This window comes from Manacus candei, unplaced genomic scaffold (assembly GCF_025592945.1).
Source record: "Manacus candei isolate 608988 ecotype Guabito, Panama unplaced genomic scaffold, ASM2559294v1 h1tg000037l, whole genome shotgun sequence".
NCBI lineage: Eukaryota > Metazoa > Chordata > Aves > Passeriformes > Pipridae > Manacus > Manacus candei.
In genome coordinates this window covers 4318358-4341879 of record NW_026138085.1, presented here as the reverse complement: position 1 = coordinate 4341879, position 23522 = coordinate 4318358, and the positions used below count along the sequence as shown (strand labels likewise).

Below are 23522 nucleotides of genomic sequence, written 5' to 3'. Positions count from 1 at the left end.
GTTAGTTCTACTTCACCAAAATTTGGGATTTATCATCCAGCTTTTCCTGAAAGGCAGCTTTGGTTACAAAAATACTCTGTTGTGCTCGCAGTTAGCTATAAAAGGCAGTGGTATAATGGAGAGACTTTCCAGTTTGGCTATTTGAGGAAACAGGGCTGGAACAGGAATAGAAGCATTTCCTTTCTTGTTAGCACCAGGAACTTCTGAGGAATTATTTTGAATGATATATGGCAATATAGCTGACAGGAATTAGATCAGGCCTGAAAAGTGTGAAAATTTGGGTTAAATATTAGATGAAACTTCCTGGTAATAAGATACACTGGGCTGTGGCATAGCCAGCCTGTGGAAGCAGTTCTGCATGCAATTTTAGAGCTCAATTAAAATATTTCTGTGTTGGCAGAGAGAAGGCCTACTCTTTTGATAATCTGATAGAGCATCTCTAATTCTTTCACCTTGGGTATATTAATACTGCACATAATTAAAATCGGATCATGATAAATTAACTAATTTGCCCTTAGAGTGATCAAAGACCCTTTTGCCCTCAGGGTTCGTAGTAGCTGCTGTTCCCCCCCCACTCCTCCCCACCTCCATTTTAATCATCAGTCTGAAATGTTTATTGGAAAAAGAAAAATTTCCAGGAATTAGGCTGTGAAAGTCCCCGGCTCCTGCAGCTAGTGAAGTGTAAGGATGCCCTCTGCTGAGCACGGGCTCAGGAGTTTTGGGTTGGAAACAGAACTGTCCCCTGCTGGGTACAGAAAGCATTTTCTCAAGCAGCTGGATGTCAAGTCATAGTTCACTCATTTTAACCTGCATCGTGAATTGAACCTGAAGCGCAACCTGCAAGTGTTTGAGGAAGTGTGTAAACTAAAGCTAATTTACTCACAGGGGTTTAACAAAACCCCAATAGCTCAAGCATCAAGTTTCTGCAGAAAGGTGTAGCTCAGTTCTGGAATCCAGTTGCCTGGAAGTGGTGAGAAGTATATTCAGTGGTGAAGGAAAACTGATGCTGAGAGGTTCTAAATACATTAGCAGTAAAATATATCACTATTCCTGCTGAGCGCTTTTTAGTCCTTGTAAGGATGGTCCAGAGGAACACAATAATAAAGCCCTCTCAAATATGGCATGCACAAGGAGGTTAGTCTGCTTACATGTAATGGTTTAAAGTTTTCTTTTTGCTGTATAGCAAAGTCTGCCAAGAAGCCTGTGGAAAGTCAAGAAATGTGTGTATCCATCAGCAGAAGTGAAGTCTTCAAGAGGAATACTATGCCACTTGCTTGGTTTCTGAAAAGATTTGGGAATTCAGAACCATGAACAGCAATGGAGAGTTAATCCTGTGCTGCCAGTTTAAATCAGATCAAAATTTCCTCTTTCCTTCTTCTCAGTTAAGGCCAAGTCAGGACTTCTTTCAGTCTAAAATTGTTGGAGGAGGTTCAGTACCATCTTAACTCCCTCTCCAGTCTCTTCCCTTGGGCATGCAGAGTTTCAGAGAGCTGCTAACTGCCCACTTCAAACTCAGATATGTATGCCATGAAAAGCAGCAATATTTTGGGGAGGCGAATGGTGAGGGTTTTGTCATTGAATTAACTGTGTAAATAATTCAGCATACCTGAGGAAATCTGGAAGATGACAAGCTCTGAAACATATATTAAAAAACAAAGTACTGAATTCTAATTAAAATTCATGCTAATGGCAGAGTTTCTCTTACAGAAAGTACATTTTTTTCTAGCCCTTGTTTAAATCAACTGAGTCTAATGCAAATAAATGATTTTGTAACTATTTACTTCATATGTAATGGTACAATATGGCTGGAAAAATGGGCTGATAGAAACCTCATGAAGTGCAAGGTCCTGCGCATGAGGAGAAACAATCCCAGGCACACATGTGTGCTGGGAAACACTTCTTTGTGCAGTGAGTGAGCACTGGAGAAGGTGCCCAGTGAACTTGTGGAGTCTCCAACCTTGCAGACATTCAAAAGTTGTCTGAGCATGGACCTGAGCAGTTGGTTTCTGGTAGCCTTGCTTGAGCAGGGGAATTGAACCAAATGACCTCCAGAGGTCCTTGCCAACCTCAGTCATTCTGTGATAATAGTCTGGATAGCAAATTAGGCAAACGTGAACTAAAAATTGATATTTGCTGAGTAACTGATACTTTCATGCATAGAGTCAGAGATGTGAGAGCAGCAAAGTCAATAATAGCAGCAGCTGTGAATGTGACCAGCACAGTGGTGTATAAGCCTTTGATACCAAGCAGCAGTGCCTGGGGTCTGGCTGGGTGTGCTGAACACACCCAGAACTCAGTGCTGCTGTTGCAACAAGCTGGATCTACTAGCTCATGAGGTAAAAATATCCTGACTCCTGACTCCAGCCATCTGGGAATAAATTAGTGCAGGGGAATATAGCCATATATTATAAGTAATAATGTTCTAAACAAGAGAATTGTGTATATTTGTTATGCTCTGTGCCTGTCTTTTTTAAATATTGTTGCAGCCAGCTGAAAGTGTGCGGGTCTGAATTCACATAACTGCACTGAAACCTTCTTACATGAGAGGCATCACAGGCAGGTTTCTCCCTGGTGTTGAATGGAGACGTTTCCAGCCTCCCAGGTCCTGAACTGGCAATTCAGAGCAGTTTGATTGCCTGCTTGATTGTTTGTGAGATAACGGTGAGATTGGCAGTGGCAGGGTAATTTACTGGAGATTGCAATGTCAGGCGATATCCAGGGGGGCTCGTGAGCATGAAGATGTGATTCTCATGACTGACAGGAGGCTGGGAGATTGATATGCCCATTCAAAGTTCGTGGTGTCATCAGAAGGGTTTGGTTACAGCATCCCATAATCTGCTACATGATGAGGTCGTTGCAGGCATAATTTGTGCTCACCTCTAATAACAGGTACGGCAAAAATACGAGGCAGCTTCAGCGTGTAAATGTGAAATTTATGTCCTGTGTTTTGCCTCTGTTATTTCTGGTGTGTTGATAGGATTTTTTTTAACCTGGTGGTCGTCTGAGTAAAAGAACTGAGTGGACTAAACTGAGTGGGCAGCTCTAAGTTCATGGTTGTAGGGTTCTCACAAGCTGAAAAGGAATGCAGGATACTGAGAAAAAGTTCTCAGAGCTTAATAGGAAAAGTGCCTTGAGTTATACCCTGAAGCTCATGATGTCCTTAGAATGATTATATAAAGTGGGTGGAAAATGGACTGCAGCAAAACAGAAAATTCCTACGGCCACGTTGGAAAGGATCTCAAGATAAATGGAGCTCTTAATGTGAATAGGCGGCTGACCTTAAAGCAACATACAGCTCTCACAACAAGGTACTTTGTCTGACTTAAATGTCTTTGGAGGCCTGACTGAAACATTGCCAGCATACCTGGGCAATTTTGGTTTTAAATCAGAAACAGTCATTTTAGGCACACACAGTGGGTTGGAAATACAAGGCTAATTGTAAAATAAGAAAGTTTTTTATAGTTTTGGGTTGTTTTTTTTTGTTTTGTTGTTGTTTTTCCAGTTATCACTCTACTGGTCTGTTGTACATTTGAAAATCCTGAAAATGCATGAGTCATGATCTTACTGTAAGGTACTTTTGTCAGCTTCCCTACTGGAATGATCTCTATTTTGTATGGTGTTCAGTGTATGCCCAGGCCATATTTGTATTGAAAAAATCAGATTAATACACCTTGGGGAGACTCTGAAGGTTTACAGACATAAATAGATTGCAGATTGAATGCCTGATTCTTGCTAGAGAAGATGAACAAATGTTACTAAATTGTTAGAGATGATAATGTTTTAAAATAAATGGTTATTAATTTTTAAATTACAGTAGAACTCCATTGAGAGAACATATTTCAGTTAAATGCTGATATCAAAGGAAAGGATGATGCTAGACTTGTTACTCTGTGTGCTAAAAACAGTCAGTTGTTATTTATCTAAGTATACAGATCGATCTTCCCATTGACTCCATTTTAATTTCTGATGTTGAAATTCTATTTTTTCTTAAAAATATATCTTAAAAAATATTCTTGATGGACAACCTGATATGTAATATGATGACTGAACCCACTAACTCTGACTGATCCTTCCTTGTCTAAGCATGCACACAAGTTCTGAGGCATCTGTGGGAGGTGGGAGTTCCAGCAGCACTTCCCTGTGAATTGCCAAAATGGCTACAATTTAATTTTTGTTTTACTTAGATAATGATAACTTACTCTGTCGCCCCCATCTCCTCTCAGCTCCCCAAACAGAACAAATCAAATGAAACAGTGTAATTCACAAGACAAACAAAAAAAACCCAACCAAACAAACAAAAAGGGGGAACAAAAACAAAACAAAACCCAACCAAACAAAATGAAACAAACAAAAAACCCTACCAGGCAAAGAACCTAAACAAAAAATCCTTTATTCCTACCACTTCCTTCTTCCTAATTCCAGGCCTAAACAGATTTCTCTGGGATTGATCCTCATCTAACATCAGTGACTCTTGGGGCTGTCCTGTGCAGGGCTAAGGGTTGGGCTCGATGACCCTTGTGGGTCCCTTCCAAGTCAGCACATTCTGTGATTCTGTGATAAAATAATTGTAGGTGTCCAAGCAGTGAGCTCAGAAGCCTCATCCTCGTTGCACTGTTGGCTCCATTACCAGTTTTAGGGCACAGAGATGATATGAATAGTAAGCTTGAAGTTTTTCCCAGTGCCTTCAGTTTTCCATCGGATATTACTGCTCAACAGCGCCGTGCAGCTGGCTGAATATGAGAATTATTACCTTTCAGATGGCTTGGTGGACTGCCTGGACCCAGACTGCTGCCTCCAGTCCACCTGCCAGAACAGCCTCCTGTGCCGGGGCTCGCGGGACCCCCTGGACATCATCCAGCAGAGCCACTCCGGAGCACCCGCTGTGAAGTCGTTCTATGATCGAATCAAGCTCCTGGTGGGGAAGGACAGCACTCACATCATCCCAGGAGAAAATCCCTTCAACAGCAGGTAGCAGCTAGGAGTGTGACACTGGATCTGTGCAGTTGAGTTGTACGGGAGAATTTCCCCCACCGATTTTATTCATGTTTTGACGTGAGATGCTGCTTTCAGGTGCTTCATGTTTGCACTGATCACACTATTGCAGTTGATGATGTGGGCTTTATTTTATAACACTGAGTTTTATTAGCATTTATTAGCATTTTAACATATTGGCAACACCTAGAAGAAGGTTCCTTCCACTGAGTAGGAGCTGCTGGGGTTTGTATTTTATGAAGACTGCAGTCTAGACCAAGTTAAAAGAGATTGCATTTTATTTAGTGCCATTTACACAACTTTCAATAGTGGAATAACATTTCAAATAAATTTAAAGGTACATTAACTTAGGGAGTTTTATTATTTATTCCTTATATAAAGCCATTTTACTTGTATCATCAATATATCTAAGTTTTCTTTTTCTTCTTGTTTTTTTTTTCTAAGCTTGTTCTTCCTATGATTGTTAATTATATATTTGTAATGAATCTAAAAGCCAGCACATCATTAATTGATATTTGATGCCATTGTATGCTTAAAAGAAGATTGGTATTATCAATATTATTTAAATAGGTCTCCATGGAAAGATGCTAAGAAATTGATGAATATGTTAATTATGTTCATATCACCAAAGTTAAAGCTTAAGAAAGAACATCATTTGAGATAACGCCCAGAAGATTGGACTTCATTACAGAAAACTGTTTTCCCAGTCAGGATCCCATTACAGGCTTAATGGGTGATGTAGAGCAGGTCCCTAAATATTTGTCTGTAAAAAGAGGATCATAGTGTTTCTGGATACACCAGGCAGGTCTCCACTGTATTCATTCCTGTGCTGCTCAAACAGCACAATCATTTCCATATTCCATCAGGAAAACCCTGCTGGATCCTACTCTGTATAGTATAGTTTTTATGCTATTCTATAAAATACTCCATGCATACACACATGGAGTTGTTTGGGGAAAAAAAAAAAAAGAAAAAAAATTGTTCTGTTTTCACCGAAATTTGTTGTGATCTTTTTTATCAGCTCCGTAAAATTAAGACAGGGGAATTCTTGCAATTTCCCATGGTGTTGTGTGAAAAGGAAAACAAGGGAGAAGCTTGCTAATTCATGAGGCTGAATAATTTGTTCAAAAAGGAATACAGGCTATAGTATAAGAAGTAAATAGTCCACAGGCTGGTTGGTACAATGCTGGTCTATATGAGTTACCACCAGCAATGTTTCCTCAGGTAAAGAGAAGCCAGAAGTTTCCTGTTATCTACTGGATGCTGACCCAGCTCGAGCCATTGCCTCCTTAAGCTGTGTGGAATGAAAATTAGTGTATTCCCTGTGTCTGTATTCCACCACCATCTGATGATGTTTAGCTGTGTTATTAACATGATCCAACACTTCATTCTGAGATCTTCGAGTGTTTTACAGAAGGGGGCGATTATCATGCCACATTTCTAGATGGCTGTAGTGCTGTGCAGATGTTCTTGCCCCATCCAAGAAATATCAGAATTTGTAGTAGAAATAGTCAAACTGTTTAAGTATGGAAATGAGTTGCAGTCTTCCAAACAGCCTAGGAATTAAGCTGTTGACAGCCTAAGGGGTGCAGTGACACACCTGAAGGACAGAATGTCATCCAGAGGGACCTGGACAAGCTCAAATGGTGGCCCTTGGGAATCTTATGGTGTTTAACAAGTGCTGGATCCAGAGGAGGCATCAAGATTATCAGAGGATGGAGCAGCTCTGCTGTGAGGAAAGGCTGGGAGAGTTGGGATCGTTCAGCCTGGAGAAGAGAAGCTTTGGGGTGACCAAATTGTGGCCTTCCAGGGCCTGAAGGGAGCCTGCAAGAAACATGGACAGAGACTATTTACGAGGGCCTGGAGTGGCAGGACAAAGGGGAATGGCTTCAAACTGACAGAGAGTAGGTTTAGATGGGATATTAGGAAGAAAATCTTGCCTGTGAGGGTGGGGAGGCCCTGGCACAGGTTGCCCAGAGAAGCTGTGGCTGCCCCATCCTGGGAGTGTTCAAGGGCAGGTTGGACAGTGCTTGGAGCAACCTGGGCTAGTGGAAGGTGTCCCTGCCCATGGCAGGGGGTAATGGAACAAAATTTAAGGTCCCTTCAAACCCAAACCATTCTATGTTCTATGAATTAGAGCTCTAGGCTAAGCAGGAGCTGGCACTTCAATCCTGAGGCTCCTTTGAAAAAAATCTCATCTGAAATTATGGATTTTTTTTTTTTAAATATGTTTTCCAGGGTTCCTGGTGGCAGGAGTCTTACTTCTGTTTTATTCATCTGAAGTACTCTGCAGATTTTAGCATAACTGTGCAAATGGCATATTAATGACGTTAAAATTGGCCTTAGCCTCTAAGTTGTGAAGGTGCTTTTGATAGTTCTGCAGCTCAGCTGTTATTTTTGGTACCAATTTTAGGCAAATTAATGTATAGTGTCAAAATGTAAGTTTTAAAACTAAGGGTTTTGACTTTTAAAAAGTGCCACAGGGTTAGACTCCCAAGTTTTGCATATACTGAAGCTGCCATAGTCCCAAGAAGTAGCTCCCATGAAAGGTACTGGCTCTGTTTGCTCTCATTCCATTGAGAGACATGAAAAAGTGGGACAAAATAGTGGTTATTAATTTTTTCCAGTCTTAGTATAAGAAAAAGAAGTTATTTCCTACCCTGCTAAAGCAATAAATAACAAAATTTATTGATTGCAAAAATATTTAAGTCTCATTAATCATTTCTGTGCAGAAATAAGATGAAGTTTTTAGAAAAAAAAAAAAGCTAGGTGTTTTTACACATTTAAATTCCTTGTTTTAAAAAAAAGGGAAAAGCGCTTCATGTATCACCTTAATTTGTAAGTTACACTTTTAAAAGATTAGCAAAGAAAGGTTGTCCTATGTGTGACTATTAGTCAAAATATTGCTTCTTATAAATCCAGATTTTGACTACATTTTAGCTTATTTTAAGATCCATTGTGTGCTTGATTTTAGCATTTTAGAAATGAAAAGGAAGATTATTGACCAAAATATTTTATTCACATTATTTCCTGAAATATTAAAATTTAAGGTAGAAAACAATTAAGTCATGGACATTATTCATTCTCTTCTGCCATATGATGATTTCTTTCTAAATCTACTTTCAGCACAGTTTCCTTAGAGAAGCTCGAGTGACCTTTTTCCTGCAACTATTTCTCCGTGTTTATGACATAACATAATTGAAGCAAAATGAATAATGCCAAGGCAATTATCTTTGTCCAGTATGTTCCTAAGTAGATTTTCTTAGCAAGTATCAATTTCTATTAAATTCCATACTCTGATATGAAGTGTTATTTTGCAAATTAAAATTTGACCTGAAGGGTCAAGAAGCAGTTGAAAGTTCTAAAAGAAAAATAACAGAAATGATTAATTTTCATTAATTAGTTTCTTTTATGTAATATCAAAGAAAATATTACACCTGTTTGGAATTAAAAATACAAGGAAGTAGTTTTTAAATAGCCAGTAAAATACATTAGGAAAATGTGGGGTTGTGATCCCTGAGGTTATGGGTTAAGAGGATTTAACTCTCTCCCTGTTTCCTGGGTTAACTTGTCCTGTTTTCACGTTTCCAGTGTAGAAATGGAAGCCATCTACAAGGAGCTTTTCCTTTTCCATCTCCCTCTTACCAAGCAGCTTCCACCCCCACCGATCTGCTTCTCTCAGGGTACAGGGAAGGAGGAAGGGAAAGGAGCCAGGGCTGGAGACTCCTCTCCAGCTGGGAGCAGCAGCACTCTCTGCCCACTGGGCACTTAACAAGCACCCTCCAAAGAGAAAAAACTGACTCTGCCTCTTGGAGGAATAGTTCATCTCCCTTAGGTTGAGCAAAGCTGCTTATCCTGCTGGCTGAGAAAACTCTTTGTTTTGCCTGTGCATAAAGCTGGCCTTAAAACCAAATCCTTCCTCCTGCTGGCAAAGTGCAAAGCAGGGTTCCAAATCAGGACCGAATGCGGTGCAGGAACACCAGTCATTCCCTAAGATGAGGGAATGTGAACCCTGACTTGGAGAACTGGTTGTGTAAAAAAAAAGATATGGCATTGCACCATATTTTTTAGGTGTATTAGGTACCCACAGGCACGTTATTGTACACAGGGAGGCTTTTAAGCTTTAGTGGGACCGCAGGGTCACAGCTCTGGCCTGACTGACTCTGAGGGAGATTTCTACTCTGCAAAGCCTCATTAAACAATGAGGCAAAGCCTTGTTAGCCAAGGAAAGCACTAACTCCCATTCTGTATACACATCTCACTGCACAGATGAACAGTGTCTTGATTTAGGTGTATAGAGGGACCTGGGCAATATTGTGGTTCTTCAATATTCGAAAAAATCTCTGGAGAAAATTGGATTTAGAGTAAATGAGGCACAAGTGTTCCACTGCTCCGTTTATAAACAACATAGCTTCCCTTTTGCAATTAATACCTTTAATTCTCCTTCTTTTTTCAGTCTTGTGTCTCTCATAAGAGGCCAAGTGGTGACTACAGATGGAACTCCTCTAGTTGGGGTCAACGTGTCGTTTGTCAAGTATCCAAAGTACGGCTACACCATCACTCGTCAGGATGGCACGTGAGTGTCCCTGCTTCATTGAGCCCCTCTTTCATATGTGGTGTCTTTGCTGATTTAACAGATGGTGTGATCTGATGCAACCATGTGGTATCAGGCATTGCCTTCCTCCCAGGGCAAAGAGCTATTAAGTAAACACAAAAGTAATTTTTCACGTGGCATTTTGAATACTAACTGCATGTAAATACGAACAGGCTGGCTTCTGGTAATGACGTGTTAGCAGGCAGGCTCCTTTCAGAAAATTGCTCTGTATCTATGAAAACATTTGTGGACTGCAGCAATATCCAGCTGAGACCAGAAATATTTTATTTTAAAATGCAATGCAGGCTAACACTTCTAGGAAAAAGAAAAGTATCATTATGGAATAGTATATTTTGTTAAAAGTTCCCTTCTGCCTCTCTTTCCTTTTGAAGATCCACTCTCTTTTGAGTTTCTTCAGGGTAGAATGTAATCAAAAGATTCTAATTGAATATATTTAGACAATTTCCTGCTGTGCAAAAAGTGTTTTTTCCCCCTTGTATCAGCTTATTTGAAATGCACACAGATTCAGATAAACAAAAGTCAATGTGTCATGGTTTATCTGGTTTACTGGCTGTGGTACCTAAAGCAGTGTATCTGACACAGCCATTGTAAACATTTGCCATTTTGTCTTGATCATGCATACAAACAATTGAATTGAAATAATTAATATGAGTCAACTGAACTATAGGGAGTATTCAAGTGCCACATTTCCCAGAATATTAATCTGTTATAATAAGAGTATAATGTTGATTTCAGTGGTTTAATACTGCAGTAAATGGTGAGCTGAACTATATTTAAATCTGAATAAATTGTTGAAGTCCTTGAGTAGTTTGTTACGTTGCCAGCATTTACGTGGAACAACTGATACCTGCTTCTGTTTTCAGAACAACCTGGAAGCATTTTACTCACTGAGGCCAGATTTCAAATGCCTGTGCAGCTCCACATAACTGCTGTGATTGTGTGGGAGGTTGGGAGTAAACACCTAATATGTCTGAAAAATGACAGATCAGTTATCCTGGGGACAGGAATTCTTATTTGTAGAACACTTCTCATTACTATTCTGTTACTACCACCTGTCCCATTCTGTGCTTGATGGACAGGGTCTTTCAGGAAAGGGATAATTCATTGTCCAGCTCAGAATGAACTTGGCTTCTCTGCTTATTCTACATAAAGGTGGCTTGTAATAATAAATGTGGTGGTTTGTCTGTTGGGCATTTTTTAAATTATTTAATGCAGATTTTATATCAGGATGAGGTTTGTCCAGGTGACTTCCAATCATTGCTTGTCTTGGCTGTTTTTCAGCTGTTTAGTTGCCAGAGGTTCACATCCCATTATTGATCATTTGGAGCATGACATTTAAAGCATAATCAAGGTCCTCTCCCTCTCCCCACCTCCGGTGGGACGGGGAGAGAATCAGAAGGGTAAAAGTAAGAAAACTCGTGGGTTGAGATAAAAACAGTTTAATAACTGAAATAAAATAAATATTATAGTAAATTGTAATGGAAAGGAAAATAACAAAAAGAGAAAGAAATGCCCAACCAGATCTGGAGCAGCTTCTCCCCTAGTTTATATACTGAGCATGGCACCATATGGCCTGGGATATCCCTTGGGTCTTTTGGGGTCAGCTGTCCCAGCTGTGTCCCCTCCCAACTCCTTGTGCACCCACATTCTGCCCTCTGGTGGGGTGGAGTGGGGTGAGGAGGAGGAAAGTCTCTGACTCTGTGAGAGCACTGCTCAGCAATAACAAAAACACCCCTGTGTTACCAACATTATTGTCACCCTGCGTCCAAAACTCAGCACTATGGCAGCTCTTAGGAAGAAAATTAACCCCATCCCAGCCAAAACCAGGCATGAACCCATGGCTACAGGTATACCTCTGTGTCATTAACCAGGAATGCTATTACTGGAATTATTCAGTCTTGTCACTTCTAAAGGCCACGTTTTTCTAGGTTTGACTTGGTTGCAAACGGTGGAGCTTCCCTGACCTTGCACTTTGAGCGGGCCCCGTTTATGAGTCAGGAGAGGACAGTGTGGCTGCCATGGAATAGCTTCTATGCCATGGACACACTTGTGATGAAGACAGAGGAGAACTCCATTCCCAGCTGTGATCTGAGTGGGTTTGTCCGTCCTGACCCAGTCATCATTTCATCACCACTCTCAACTTTCTTCAGTGATGCTCCCAGCCGGAATCCCATCGTGCCAGAAACCCAGGTAAGAACAGTAGGAGTGAAAAGGATAGAGAAATCAGAGTCACTATGTCCCTGCAATTGCTGCAGCAAATGCCTCTGTAGAGCTGCATTTGTTGTGACAGGTACCAGGTTTTCTAGTGAGGGCTGCAGGAGATATCCCAGGCTTGTGTCACCCGGACACATTTATCTTTGACTACCTTGCGCTGTCCCATTATGATACAATATATCAAGTATATCTCTGTGTTTCAGTTGACAGCTTAGGTTGTTCGAGAGAATTTTGCAAAGGCTTGGCATGTGGTGCTAACCACATGCTGTTTCCTTGTTTGTTACTTAGGACAAAGGAAAACTCTCCTGACACTTGTTTCACTGTATTTGGTTAGTCTTTATGCTGTTAGTGGAAGTTGTGGGTTCCTGTGACTGTGTTTCTCATGTTTCCCTTGCATATAACATGCAGTAAAAATACTTGTACTTAAAAAGAATGTCTACCCAATAATTATTTGTCAGAAATGTCAGCTGAACTGTGTCACTGCACTGGTTTTAGGATAGCCATTCCCAGTAGCAGAAAGTCATAAGTTCATAAGAATATGCAAGGTGATATTAAAAAAAATAAATAAATAAAAATCACTAATGTGAAATGCTTGATCTTTTTCATGTTCAGGTTCTTCATGAAGAAATTGAGATCCCTGGCTCTAGTATAAAGCTCAGCTACCTGAGTTCCCGTACTGCTGGATACAAATCCTTGCTGAAGATCATCATGACTCAGACACTTGTGCCTCTGAATCTCATCAAAGTTCATTTGATGGTAGCAGTTGAAGGGCATTTGTTTCAAAAATCATTTCAGGCATCTCCCAACTTGGCATATACATTTATCTGGGACAAAACAGATGCATATGGTCAGAAGGTGTATGGGTTGTCAGATGCTGTAGGTAAGTCAGCACATACAAGCTCCAAAACGTTCCAAGTGACACCTGTAATTCTAAGCAAGAAAACTGCAGAGATTTCTTGTGGAGGAGGAAGTATAGACTGAACAGTTCTTGTCTCCCTGACACAGTTTATCATTGTGTTACTGTCCTTTTACACATTAAAGATCATATTCAGAGTGTCTAAACTCCATTAACATGCTTTTGTTTCCTGATTGGTACCTGACTTAGAAGGTTTAGACCAGGAAACAGGAAAAACTGGACACAGGAACTTAGGTGAAACCTAGTCCATCATTATGTTTCTGGTTTTATTCTGTTAACAAATGATCCCCATGGCTGGCAGTCTGCAGTGCACTTGGGTTTTCACACATGCCATTATTGTAGTCTCTTGTGGTATAACACATTTGAAATGAAAATGCTGTTCTTCTAGTGCTGTTCAGTCTTGTAGTTCTGTAGCTATTTTTAGTTTGTTTGGTTTTAGTGGGTGGGAAAAAGAGTGATCATCATAATATTTTTCAGTTTTCATTGAGTATCAGAATAATTTTTATACAACAGTGCTAAAGATGAGCATCAGAGCTGTGCCAGTGTAGAAACAACAGCTTATTTTTAAAATGTTAATTATTTTCTATGTTTTCCTAAATTCTTCTTTGCTATAGCTTTTCTTTCTTACATTATTGCATGGGATAATGCTTTCCTGAGTAATGCTTACAGTGCACTTGTGTTTAAGTGCACACAAAGTTTTCACTGCTGTTTGGTATATGGTATGTAAAATGAATACACTAAATAAATGCCATGAACATCTGGCAAATAAAGAATTTAATCTTGTCCTGTTATCTGATAGAATAATTTTGTTATATTTTAAAAATTGTATTTCTCACTCTCCTCCCACCAAACCAGTCACTTCCCAATGTGAGCTGTTAAGATAGAAGTGATCAGATCCCTGCAGAGTACATGTGAATGAAGTTTCAAATTTGTGTCTAGTCAAAAATCTGAATATAATATTGTAGAATAAAAGGGATTAATATAATCACTCCATCTTCTCGAGGGAAACTGGAATGCTGATTATTGGGAATACGCTCTAGACATTTAATTCAATGTTTGTTCAGGAAGTATATTAGATTTTCTTTTATTTCAGTGTCTGTGGGTTTTGAATATGAGACTTGCCCCAGTCTCATTCTATGGGAGAAGAGGACAGCACTGCTGCAAGGATTTGAACTAGATCCTTCAAACTTAGGAGGATGGTCCCTGGATAAACACCATGTGCTTAATGTCAAGAGTGGTGAGTTAGTTAATTCCATGTGTTGTCTGTCCTATATGGAGTTTTGTCTGCAAACACTTTTTACTTGCATTATATTTACACTTTCAAAAAATGCAGTTTCTCCACTCTTTTTGTTTCATCTTTAGCTCAGTAAGGTCTGGAACACGTTTCAGCTGTCAGAAATTGTTTTGCAACAAATTTTTGACTGTTCTGCACAACATGACTTTCTGAATCCAAATCTCTGTCTTGTATTCTGTTGTTCATTTATTCCACTGTAATATCTTTTTGTCTTCCTTCTTTTTTTTTTTTTATGAACTACACCCATTACTGGTTCCTTTTGCTTGACATTTTTTCCCTCTGAGATGGGGCTTACAAGAAGTGTGAGTCTGTGACTAGATACTGGGTTTCATTTGTCTTTCTCATTTGTCACCTGTCTGTATTTTCCTCACTTCTCTTTGTCCTTCCATATCCTAAGCTGAATGTTTCTGATCTCCATATTTTACTCTTTGGGAGCTGAATGCTCAGCACATATTTTATTTGATCCCTACAAAGTGTTGTTTACAGCCTTCCTGCTGATCCCTGCGTTAACAAATAGCAAAGGATATTTTTGCTCAATAAATCTAAAGTAGCCTTCAGAACAGGCAAGATTTGAACACACTTCCAGTGCTGGGCAGTGGATCCAACACTGTTGAAACAGATATTTGGGTAGTACATGACACTGTTGTCACCAGTTACATCAGGATCATGCAGCTGCATTTCTCAAACAACATGAGGCTGAAACTTTCCAGCCAGATGTCCACAGTTTTTTATGACACTGAAAATGATCACTCTGTCAGAGAATCCACTCTCTTCTTGGAGCAGGGGTCTGCTCTTTTAACAAATATTTTGAAAATAAATCCTATCTTGAAGGTATTTCCTTGAAGCCTCATAAAGATCTGTACCACTAGCTTCCCTGTTGCCTTTTATCACTGATCCTTAGTAGCCCTTCTGGGAGTTTCATCTTTCTCCTATCTTTTCATTTGCTGTGTTATCATCTTCTCTGGTGCCTCCGTTTCTCATTTTTCATTTTCCATTAAAAAGAAGTATGAAAGACTGAGAGGCGGAAAGAGAACAGTGAGGTTGGCACAAAATTCCAGACAAAACATGATATAGGAAACTGGGATGAGAGGATCCAGGCACACAAATAAGGAACATGTGTTCACCACTGTTTGCCTTCTTGTTTCCCAGTTATTATCACAGTCTAAACCACAGTACCAGGCCAGAGCTGTGTGGCAGTGTTTTCTTTCATAATGAACGCCAAAGGTGTTCTAGGTTTGGGTCTGTGGGTGTGTATGTGTGTGCTTTTCAACACTGAATCTCATTACACCTTTATTTTCACTACTGCAAAGCCCTTTTGCTCTCCTTGTTCGACCGAAAACCCAAATGCTGGAGTCTTTTCAGTGCACAGTCCTTAAGAGCAGCTGTTGGAAAGAGAACAGCCTGAAGTCCCTTGCAATGAATGGTGGTAATAACCACTTCTTCTGCTCTTTGTCATTAGGTATATTGCACAAAGGCAACGGAGAAAACCAGTTCCTAACTCAGCAGCCGGCTGTGATAACCAGCATTATGGGGAATGGGCGCCGGAGAAGCATATCCTGTCCAAGCTGCAATGGTCTGGCAGAAGGAAATAAGCTTTTGGCCCCTGTAGCACTGGCAGTGGGTATTGATGGAAGTCTCTTTGTTGGAGATTTTAACTATATCCGGCGTATCTTCCCCTCCAGGAACGTCACTAGCATATTGGAGCTGAGGTAAGGTGTCAACCTTAGTGCTTCACTTCTGGAGCCTGTGCTCAAATCAGCCTTTACCATTACTTTTTATAATTTTGAAAAACATTGTCACTTTCAACCTATTTAAATTCCAGTGGAGAAATGGGGCACAGAAATGCATAGTTCAAAAGCCTGTAGCTTATCAGAGCAGTGACTACAGAGAAGAAAATAAAAGTACAAATTAACTTGTATAAAAAATACAAACCATCCCCTTCTGTCTCATTAGTGATCATTGATACAATCTCCCTTTGGTGCTATATATTTTTTAGTTTTGTTTGAAAACTACAGACCTGACTGCCCTTAGATCCTGAGCCACAGTGATAAGTGGAGGTGTAACAGTCTCACGAGGTTAGAGAGAAGGTTTTCCTGTCTGTGGTTTTGAGAGCCACTTTCCCATTCTTGTCTGTTCCTGTAGGTTGACAAGTGCAGTTCAGGTTGACATACAGAGCCATTTTGCATCATCACAACTCTTTTTGAGATTGTAACTCTGTCCCACTGTCCCGTGCCCCCTTCCAAGCTAAAGATTTGGTCACTTAATAGGGAAGGCATGAGTGTAGAGTGTACCACTTCACCCATTTCTGTTCCATCTCCTTTTTTCATTCTTCTAGGAGAGGCAAGAGCTATTGCTTCATACCCTAACTCATGTAACTGGACCTTATACTTACAGCACTATTGAAGATTTGCAGAAAAATAAAGGAAAATACTGTGCACTGGCTGTGTGCTGACCCTTCTGGAGCCCCCTGAGGCAGTAGCATTAGTGCTCCTGGAAATTGGATATAGCTGCAAAAGCACATAGAGTGAATTTAGGTCACTAGTCTTTTCCTAATGATATAACCAATCACCAATTCCTCTCCTTCCACTGTACTTTTAGTTTTTAATTAGTGGGAAAAAGCACAAAACGATTGGACTGTTAAGGAATAGGAGGCCTAGCTCTATTTTACACCTCTCTTTCATTCATGTCATTCTGTTGATGTCACTATTGTGAATTCTGATTCTATATAAGAGAAAAGAGATCTGATTCAGGCCAATTCTACTCTGAAATCACTCTCTGACACCTACCTCATACACCATCAGGCTGCCTCATTATATTTTTTTTTTTAAAGTCATGGATCATGCAGTGCTTTCTGCTAGCAGCTCAGTGTAAGCCACAGAAGGTAGCTGGCATGGACGTGTGACCTGCTATAAATATTTATATCAATATGCACTAAAACTCTGCATTATATAGAATATGCTAATTGGTGGGGTTTTTTTCTAATTTTTTCAGTTCTATTTAGCTTTCTAGTAAATAGGACTACAGCTTTATAGGTGAAGAAAAACATTTTCAGGTTAGGATATTCAATATAAGGAATCTGTCTGCACCTCACTTCCTAATATCAGCCAGTGACAAAGCTTTGTAGCACACCTGGAGTTTGAAAATGTTGCCTCAAAGTTTACAACAGTATCAGTCTGAGTACTTTGCTTTCTTTCTGTGCCAGAGAGATTGAGAGGGAACTTCAGTTTTCATCGTGTGAGAGGGAAAATGGGAAGGAACATGGGTAAAGAAATGGAAGATGGACTTCTTAATCTGCTGTTGTCCACTTTCTCCTTTATGAAAGTCTGTTTTCCACAGCATAGTTTCTTTAGCTTCTGTTAGAACTGTTAGCAAGGAACAGTGAAGCTACTGTATTGTGAGTGCTGTTGGACAGCTGCAAAGGACTTGACAGATTTTTAGGATTTACAGGTTTTATATTACATTATGATGTCTTTTGCCCCCTGTTCCTCTAAAGGGAATTAAGATCCATTCCAGCAAACATTATCTATAGCAGTAATTGTGATTCATTGCTCATCTTAAAATCTGCATGAGTTACCCAAGTAAGAGTCTGAAGATTTGAGCCATTTAAGTATGAACAAGAACAGAGTCTTCAGCTTATATCAAGTAGATAATGTTGCAGTAGCACAAGTATTACAAACCAAATACATCACTTTATTTAGATTTCACAACTGATGTAATTTTGGTTTCACACAAACCAATATAAATCTTGAGTAACTTCATAAGTCAGAATATCCCAGTGTGCATATTTGCTTCACACTGTCCTTTATGAAGGTGCCTGATTGGAATGGCAAATAGGGATTTTGACTCAAGTGCTGCATGTCCCACTTAACACTGGTACTACAAGCTGGGGGCTGTGCCTTGAGTGCTGCAGCTCAGGAGTCATGTACCTCTTTGTTTCCTTCAGCTGGATATTCCTAAATAGAAATTACATCAACACAGTGAAACACTGTGGTGTGGAGAATGTATTAATTTTCTTCTGGGAAGCAGAGGACACTCCTCCCTTGGCTTTGTGTCTGGGCAGTAAACTGTGGATCAGTTAATGCTGTTTATCCCCCCTTTTACAGTACCTTACTGCTCACTTAGAAGGGGTTTTTTTCACCCTGACATTTGCTTTGGTGGACTTAAACAGATACCAAGGAGCATCCAAACTTGCTTTAAGCAATTATTTTAGTGACTGGAAGGAGAGGAAAACAAACTGCATAGTAGAAATTTGTTTAGAAATAGCCTGTTGGAAAACTATTTGGACTAAAGAATTTACCTCCAGCTTCCAGACAACATCCTAAGCCTGGTGCTTCTCCCTGCCCAGCTCTGTATTCAGAAAACTGCTAGTTTCTCTCACTCCCAGCCCACAAGCTGCACATATTTCCAAGTGAAAACTCTTTTCAATGGTCCAGAAAGTTTCCTGTATGTGAGGGGTGGGGGTGGGGGCAGGGGTATCCTGTAGGGAACTCTATCCCTCCCAGTCTCTCTTCATCTGTAAACTAAGCCAAGGCTAGTGCTGAAAAGAGATAAGAATCTTCTCCTGTGTCCTTTTGTAAAATAAAACAAATACTATGTTTGCTTTACCATCTATTCTTCAGCTAACTGTTTGTTCTTTTTTCTTCTGTTCCCTTTCTATAAAGAAATAAAGAGTTTAAACATAGGTAAGACATGAGCTCTTTCCCATATAATTTGATATGGTTTGTTTGCTTCATTGTGTTTGCTTTTTGTGTTGTGCTTCTTGTGTAATGTTATGTTCTTCATGTACCATATATAGAAACATTTTTATGTGCTAATTGTGTGTTATGAATATGATAAGCATTAGCAATTATGAAATGCAGTCAAAAAGCAACCAAATAAGTTCTGACAGTAATTACGAATTTCTAGTAGAATGCAAGGATAATGAACCCCAAGCTAACTTCTAGATAAACACCTCTCCCTGCTGTCTCTAATTGGTCTAAATGGTCAAGGTAAACTACAACAGCATTTTCACAAATGCCAGAGAGGTTCACAAAAGCACTAATGGCTGCCTATAGGTCAAAAACTCATTTTCCGGTCATTAATGATTTTCTGAACCTGCTGTCCTTTGCCATAATTTAGTTTATATTTCATTTGTCAAACACATTTAATAGTTAGTCAACCTGTGGGGCTGGCTGTATGCAACCACTAGGTGCAGTCATTGTAAGATTCAGGAGGGAGGCATAACCTTTCTGGACATTAGGAGAAGCAATTTTTCATCGTCTCACCTCAGCACTAGGTATTCTGGATGGCAGCAGCTTAGGAAACCTCCTTCTATGCCACACGTGGGACAGGGAGGAAGTTCATCCTGGAGAAAATCAAGGGCAAGAACAAGAAGAGCTGTTGTAAACTATTCCATGGTGTCCTGTGCATCACCCTTTTAAAACCATACTTTCCATTTATGTAGCACAAGTTGATGCAATAGATGGTCTGGGCTAAATAGTATTATTTCCCCTTAACAGTGTGTTTTGGTATAGCAAGTGTAACAGCACTAAATATCCTTATCTGGATGAATTAATTCACAATTTGCTAATGATTATTGGTGGTGCTGGAGGTTCCTCGTTTGCTTCAACGAAGCTTAGTTCCTTTTTCAGGTGCTTAGAGATTTGCTCTGGGCAGCTTCTCTTTTTGGTTAGATTTAAAGAATAGCTGTTGTTGCACTGTTGTGAATTTGATGCACCTATGAGAAGAACAGGGAGGATAAGCTGGTCCTGCTGGCACTTGCTGCCAGGCACAGGCTCCCTCTCAGAGCAGAGTGAGGCTGCAGGTGCTGGTAACCACTGTATTCACTCAGGAGGGCTGGAGGCAGAGACATTATTGGCAGAGGCCTCTGAGAAATGCTGAATGCCATGGAAAATCTTTTAAAACAAGGTACAGTCTTTGGCCTCCTATAATTCAAATTAAAGATTATAGTGGCATGGGAAAAAGAGAGGCAGAGGTCTTTAATTGCTCATGTGCCAGTTTGAGACATATTGACTGCTCAGTTATAAAACACATCCCTGTTTGAGGCCATAGTCTCATCAATCATTTGGGGACACAGTGAGTGCATGTCACCTTCCAGCAGTTGTTTTCTGCCAAAGTCCCTCAAAAATTTGCATGGAAAATCTTCTACTGTCTGTTCCCTTACAGGGCTCAGGAAGGAGGGAAAGGGTGTGCAGGAGGTCTGCACCTCCAGTGAGCCACTCCCTGATCAGGAACCAAAGCTCAGGACTGACTCCCTGGCATAGCTGCCCTGAGGGAGGGAGATTCCAAGGGAGAAAGGCAGGGACTGCAGGATAGAGGGAAATAAGCCCGTGTTCTGCCATTGCTCTTTAACTCATCCCTTATCCCATCCTGGTAGCAGTGGGACATGCCTGGGGGTAGCTGAGGGCAGAAGGGAGGCAGGTGGGCAGACACGCTGGCAAAATCGTGTCCAAAAAGAGAGACCCTTCCATTTCTGCAGGGTGGCTGCTGCTCTGTGTCCAGCAGCAGCTCAGCTCCTCTGGGCACTGTGTGAGCAGCTCTCACTGCTGAGACCAGCAAGGGCCCTGCCTTGTGTCTGTGCCCAGCTCCAGCCTGTGCCCAGCTCCAGTCTGTGCCTGCCTCAGGTCCTCCATCTGGTCAAGGTGTGGGGGGTGTGCCTTGTTTTAGAAGGGCCACACAAAAGGCACCAGCCTTGAGCTAAGTTTAGGTGTATTTATGAAGTGTGGAACACCAGTGTCACGGCAGAGATTGTTCTTCAGTGCCAGAGGACAGCGTGGTGGGAGAAGAGAGCAGAATTTCAAAACAGTGGCAAATGTGCAGATGTTTGTATGGCTCAGATACATGAGAGACTGGAGGAATCTCCTAAGTGCAAAGAATGCTTTTTCTATGTGGCAAAGAAGGCTGAGCATTATTTTGGAGGAATGTGATAAGGGTCTAGTGAAGAGGTGCAGTCTGCTGCTGAAGATTAAGGAGAGGAACTTGGGGAATAATGAGATTGTGCTCTAATCTCAAGCATGTCACTAGTCTCCCTGCATAACTTTGTCTACACCACTTAACCTCTCTGTGCCTCAGTTTCCTCCTCTGTAAAATGGGTGCAATACCCATCTTTTTAAAGTACTTTGAGATCCATGCATGAAATAAACCTGCCAAGTATTTTTTGTTTACTGTATTTCTTCATCTCTAATTTCTACACTCCTAGACTTCAGCAGATGGTATTGCCTCTGCCTACTGAATTGCTATCAAACCCATCTCCTTCCTACCTTCTGTGGTTCTAGAACGACCTCTCATTGACCTAAAATCATGGCATGTCAAAGACTGGCATAGAGGAAAATAACTGTAGAAGGTGATATTTTGCGGCCTCCTCATTCCTCCAAACCTGGTCGTGACCACATGACCACAGTTATCTTTGTGTGCTGATGATCCATCTGCCGAAAGTGGCCTTATTAGAGTTTGAGCAAGTCTGATCAAGAAATGGCTTTTGTCCATCATAACTTACCTCTGTGTATCCTCACTCTTGGAGATGGGCACTTTTGCCACATGAAACTAGGAGTGTGGATATTTGGAGGCAAATCTCTCTGGTTACTGGTAAGTAACCTCCATTTTTTTTTCTTCCTGTCTTCCATTTGTCTTCTATGCTTTGAAACCACCATTGACCTTATTTATGCTCACCCATAGGCTCCAAAGGCTGGAAAATTCACATCACGCTTAAAATCCAACTAAATTGAGTTAAACTAGCCAGGCAAGATTTTGAAAATATTTCTACACTGCAGTTCTCTGTGTGTGAATGTATATATATATATTGCAAAGATTGACATTCCTCAATTTTCAGATGATTTGCTAAAGTAGTTCCAAAATGTGACAAGCTGTCAAAAAACATATATTTCAGAAGAGAAGTAGCTTTCCATATGAGCGCCCATTCTAATCACAAACTGAGGACCAGTTTTCCAATAACAGAAGGTTTGGAGTTAAAGTCAGACACTTGGGGTCTCTGGTTTTAGTTATATAACCAACTTCATCTGCCGTAAATGAGATTCTTGATAAGAATGAATGAGAACAAATTTGCTTTAGGAATAAATTTGTTATGCCTCTGCCTCCTATTTATACAAGACCTCACAAGTCTTGTGGCGTAATCTAAGTGACTCAGAAGCTGATTCTTCGATTTTACCCCTATGACTTCTGCTTCCAAAGGAAGTTAAACAAGGTAGCAGGGAGGGGGGGAACAGATAAGCTGAAGAGAATTGACCTGGAGCAGATCTAAAGGGCTGAAGAGATCAAGACTGCTGTGCAGCTCTGGCTTACTGGGCTCTGCTGTGCAAGGCTCAGTGTAGAAGGATGAGTGAGATTTAAAATGACAACCCCTCTGAACACTGACCAGGCCCTAATCAAGTCAGGTCCTCAGATGGTGGTCCCTCAGACCTCAGCTCTGTATGAAGGTGTCAGACTTTCTTTCCAGATCTTTCTGTGCCTGATGAGCCCCCAAGCTCTGAAAGCCTGTGAAGTTTCTAGACTGCTCAGCTGTTTCTGTTCTATGCTTTCTTTCTCTCTAAAGCAACAATCCCGCTCATAAATACTATCTGGCCGTGGACCCTGTTTCAGGCTCACTCTACGTGTCGGACACCAATAGTCGACGGATATACAGAGTCAAGTCCCTGACAGGCACAAAAGACCTCGCGGGTAACTCTGAAGTGGTGGCAGGGACGGGAGAGCAGTGCCTGCCATTTGATGAAGCCAGATGTGGGGATGGAGGGAAGGCAGTGGACGCAACCCTAATGAGCCCTCGAGGTAAAGTAGGAAAAGAAGCCGGAGAAAACAACTCCGTGCGGTTGGGCTGGATGTGGAAATAATTATCTGGCAATTAAATCACTCCTTGCTCGGTGATTTTTATTCTGGGCTTTAATTACAGTGGATTGGCAAGTGCTCGTGCTTTGTTTAGTTAAAGCAAACTTTATTACCCCAACACTGAGTGCTGCAAAAGGAGAACAGAACACAAATTAGCAGGGTACCGTTCACTCCAAGAGGCAAGCATGTAAACCAGGAAACAAATTACTGTTTGAGATACAGTCTTTGGGGAGAAAAACTGCCTGATGTGGCTTTTCTCTGAGGTTTTTATTCGATGTATCTCCTTTTTCTTCAGAGTTAGAGAAAAAAATAAAAGGGTTTTTTTGCCCTTTCCAGTTTCTTATTTCCAACAAAAAGTTTTCAAGATGATCTAGAGATTTGGGGATGTGTTTCTTTTTAAGGCTTTTTCTCTCTGTTGCTTCATCTTAATTGTAAGGATGAATTAATCAGGTGTACTGCCAGATGTTTCAATCATCTCTGATTTTTTTCAGTGGTTGAAAATAACTAGATGATCATAAAAGTGAATAAAAATGGAAGGTCCTGTCTCTTTGTGTAGGAAGCGGTTTCAGTTAATCCGTAGAAGTTAAAAAGATGAAGCCGTATCTTCTCTCACTGCCCAATAGGGATGAGCGCTGCAACCATTTGAAGCCAGA

The 23522-nt window shown here is 40.6% G+C and overlaps 1 protein-coding gene across 4 annotated transcripts in view; it reads left to right on the top strand.

Annotated features, from left to right (window-relative positions):
* The window catches only part of TENM2 (teneurin transmembrane protein 2), a 1665603-nt gene that overhangs the window by 1618066 nt on the left and 24015 nt on the right, over positions 1-23522 (top strand). For all 4 annotated transcript variants that reach the window (XM_051794292.1, XM_051794291.1, XM_051794294.1 and 1 more), the window contains 8 exons: positions 4758-4968; positions 9449-9568; positions 11536-11797; positions 12434-12701; positions 13831-13974; positions 15491-15740; positions 18693-18713; positions 22580-22812. In XM_051794292.1, the coding sequence (XP_051650252.1) occupies positions 4758-4968; positions 9449-9568; positions 11536-11797; positions 12434-12701; positions 13831-13974; positions 15491-15740; positions 18693-18713; positions 22580-22812 (1509 nt within the window). The remainder of the gene's footprint in view (positions 1-4757; positions 4969-9448; positions 9569-11535; positions 11798-12433; positions 12702-13830; positions 13975-15490; positions 15741-18692; positions 18714-22579; positions 22813-23522) is intronic.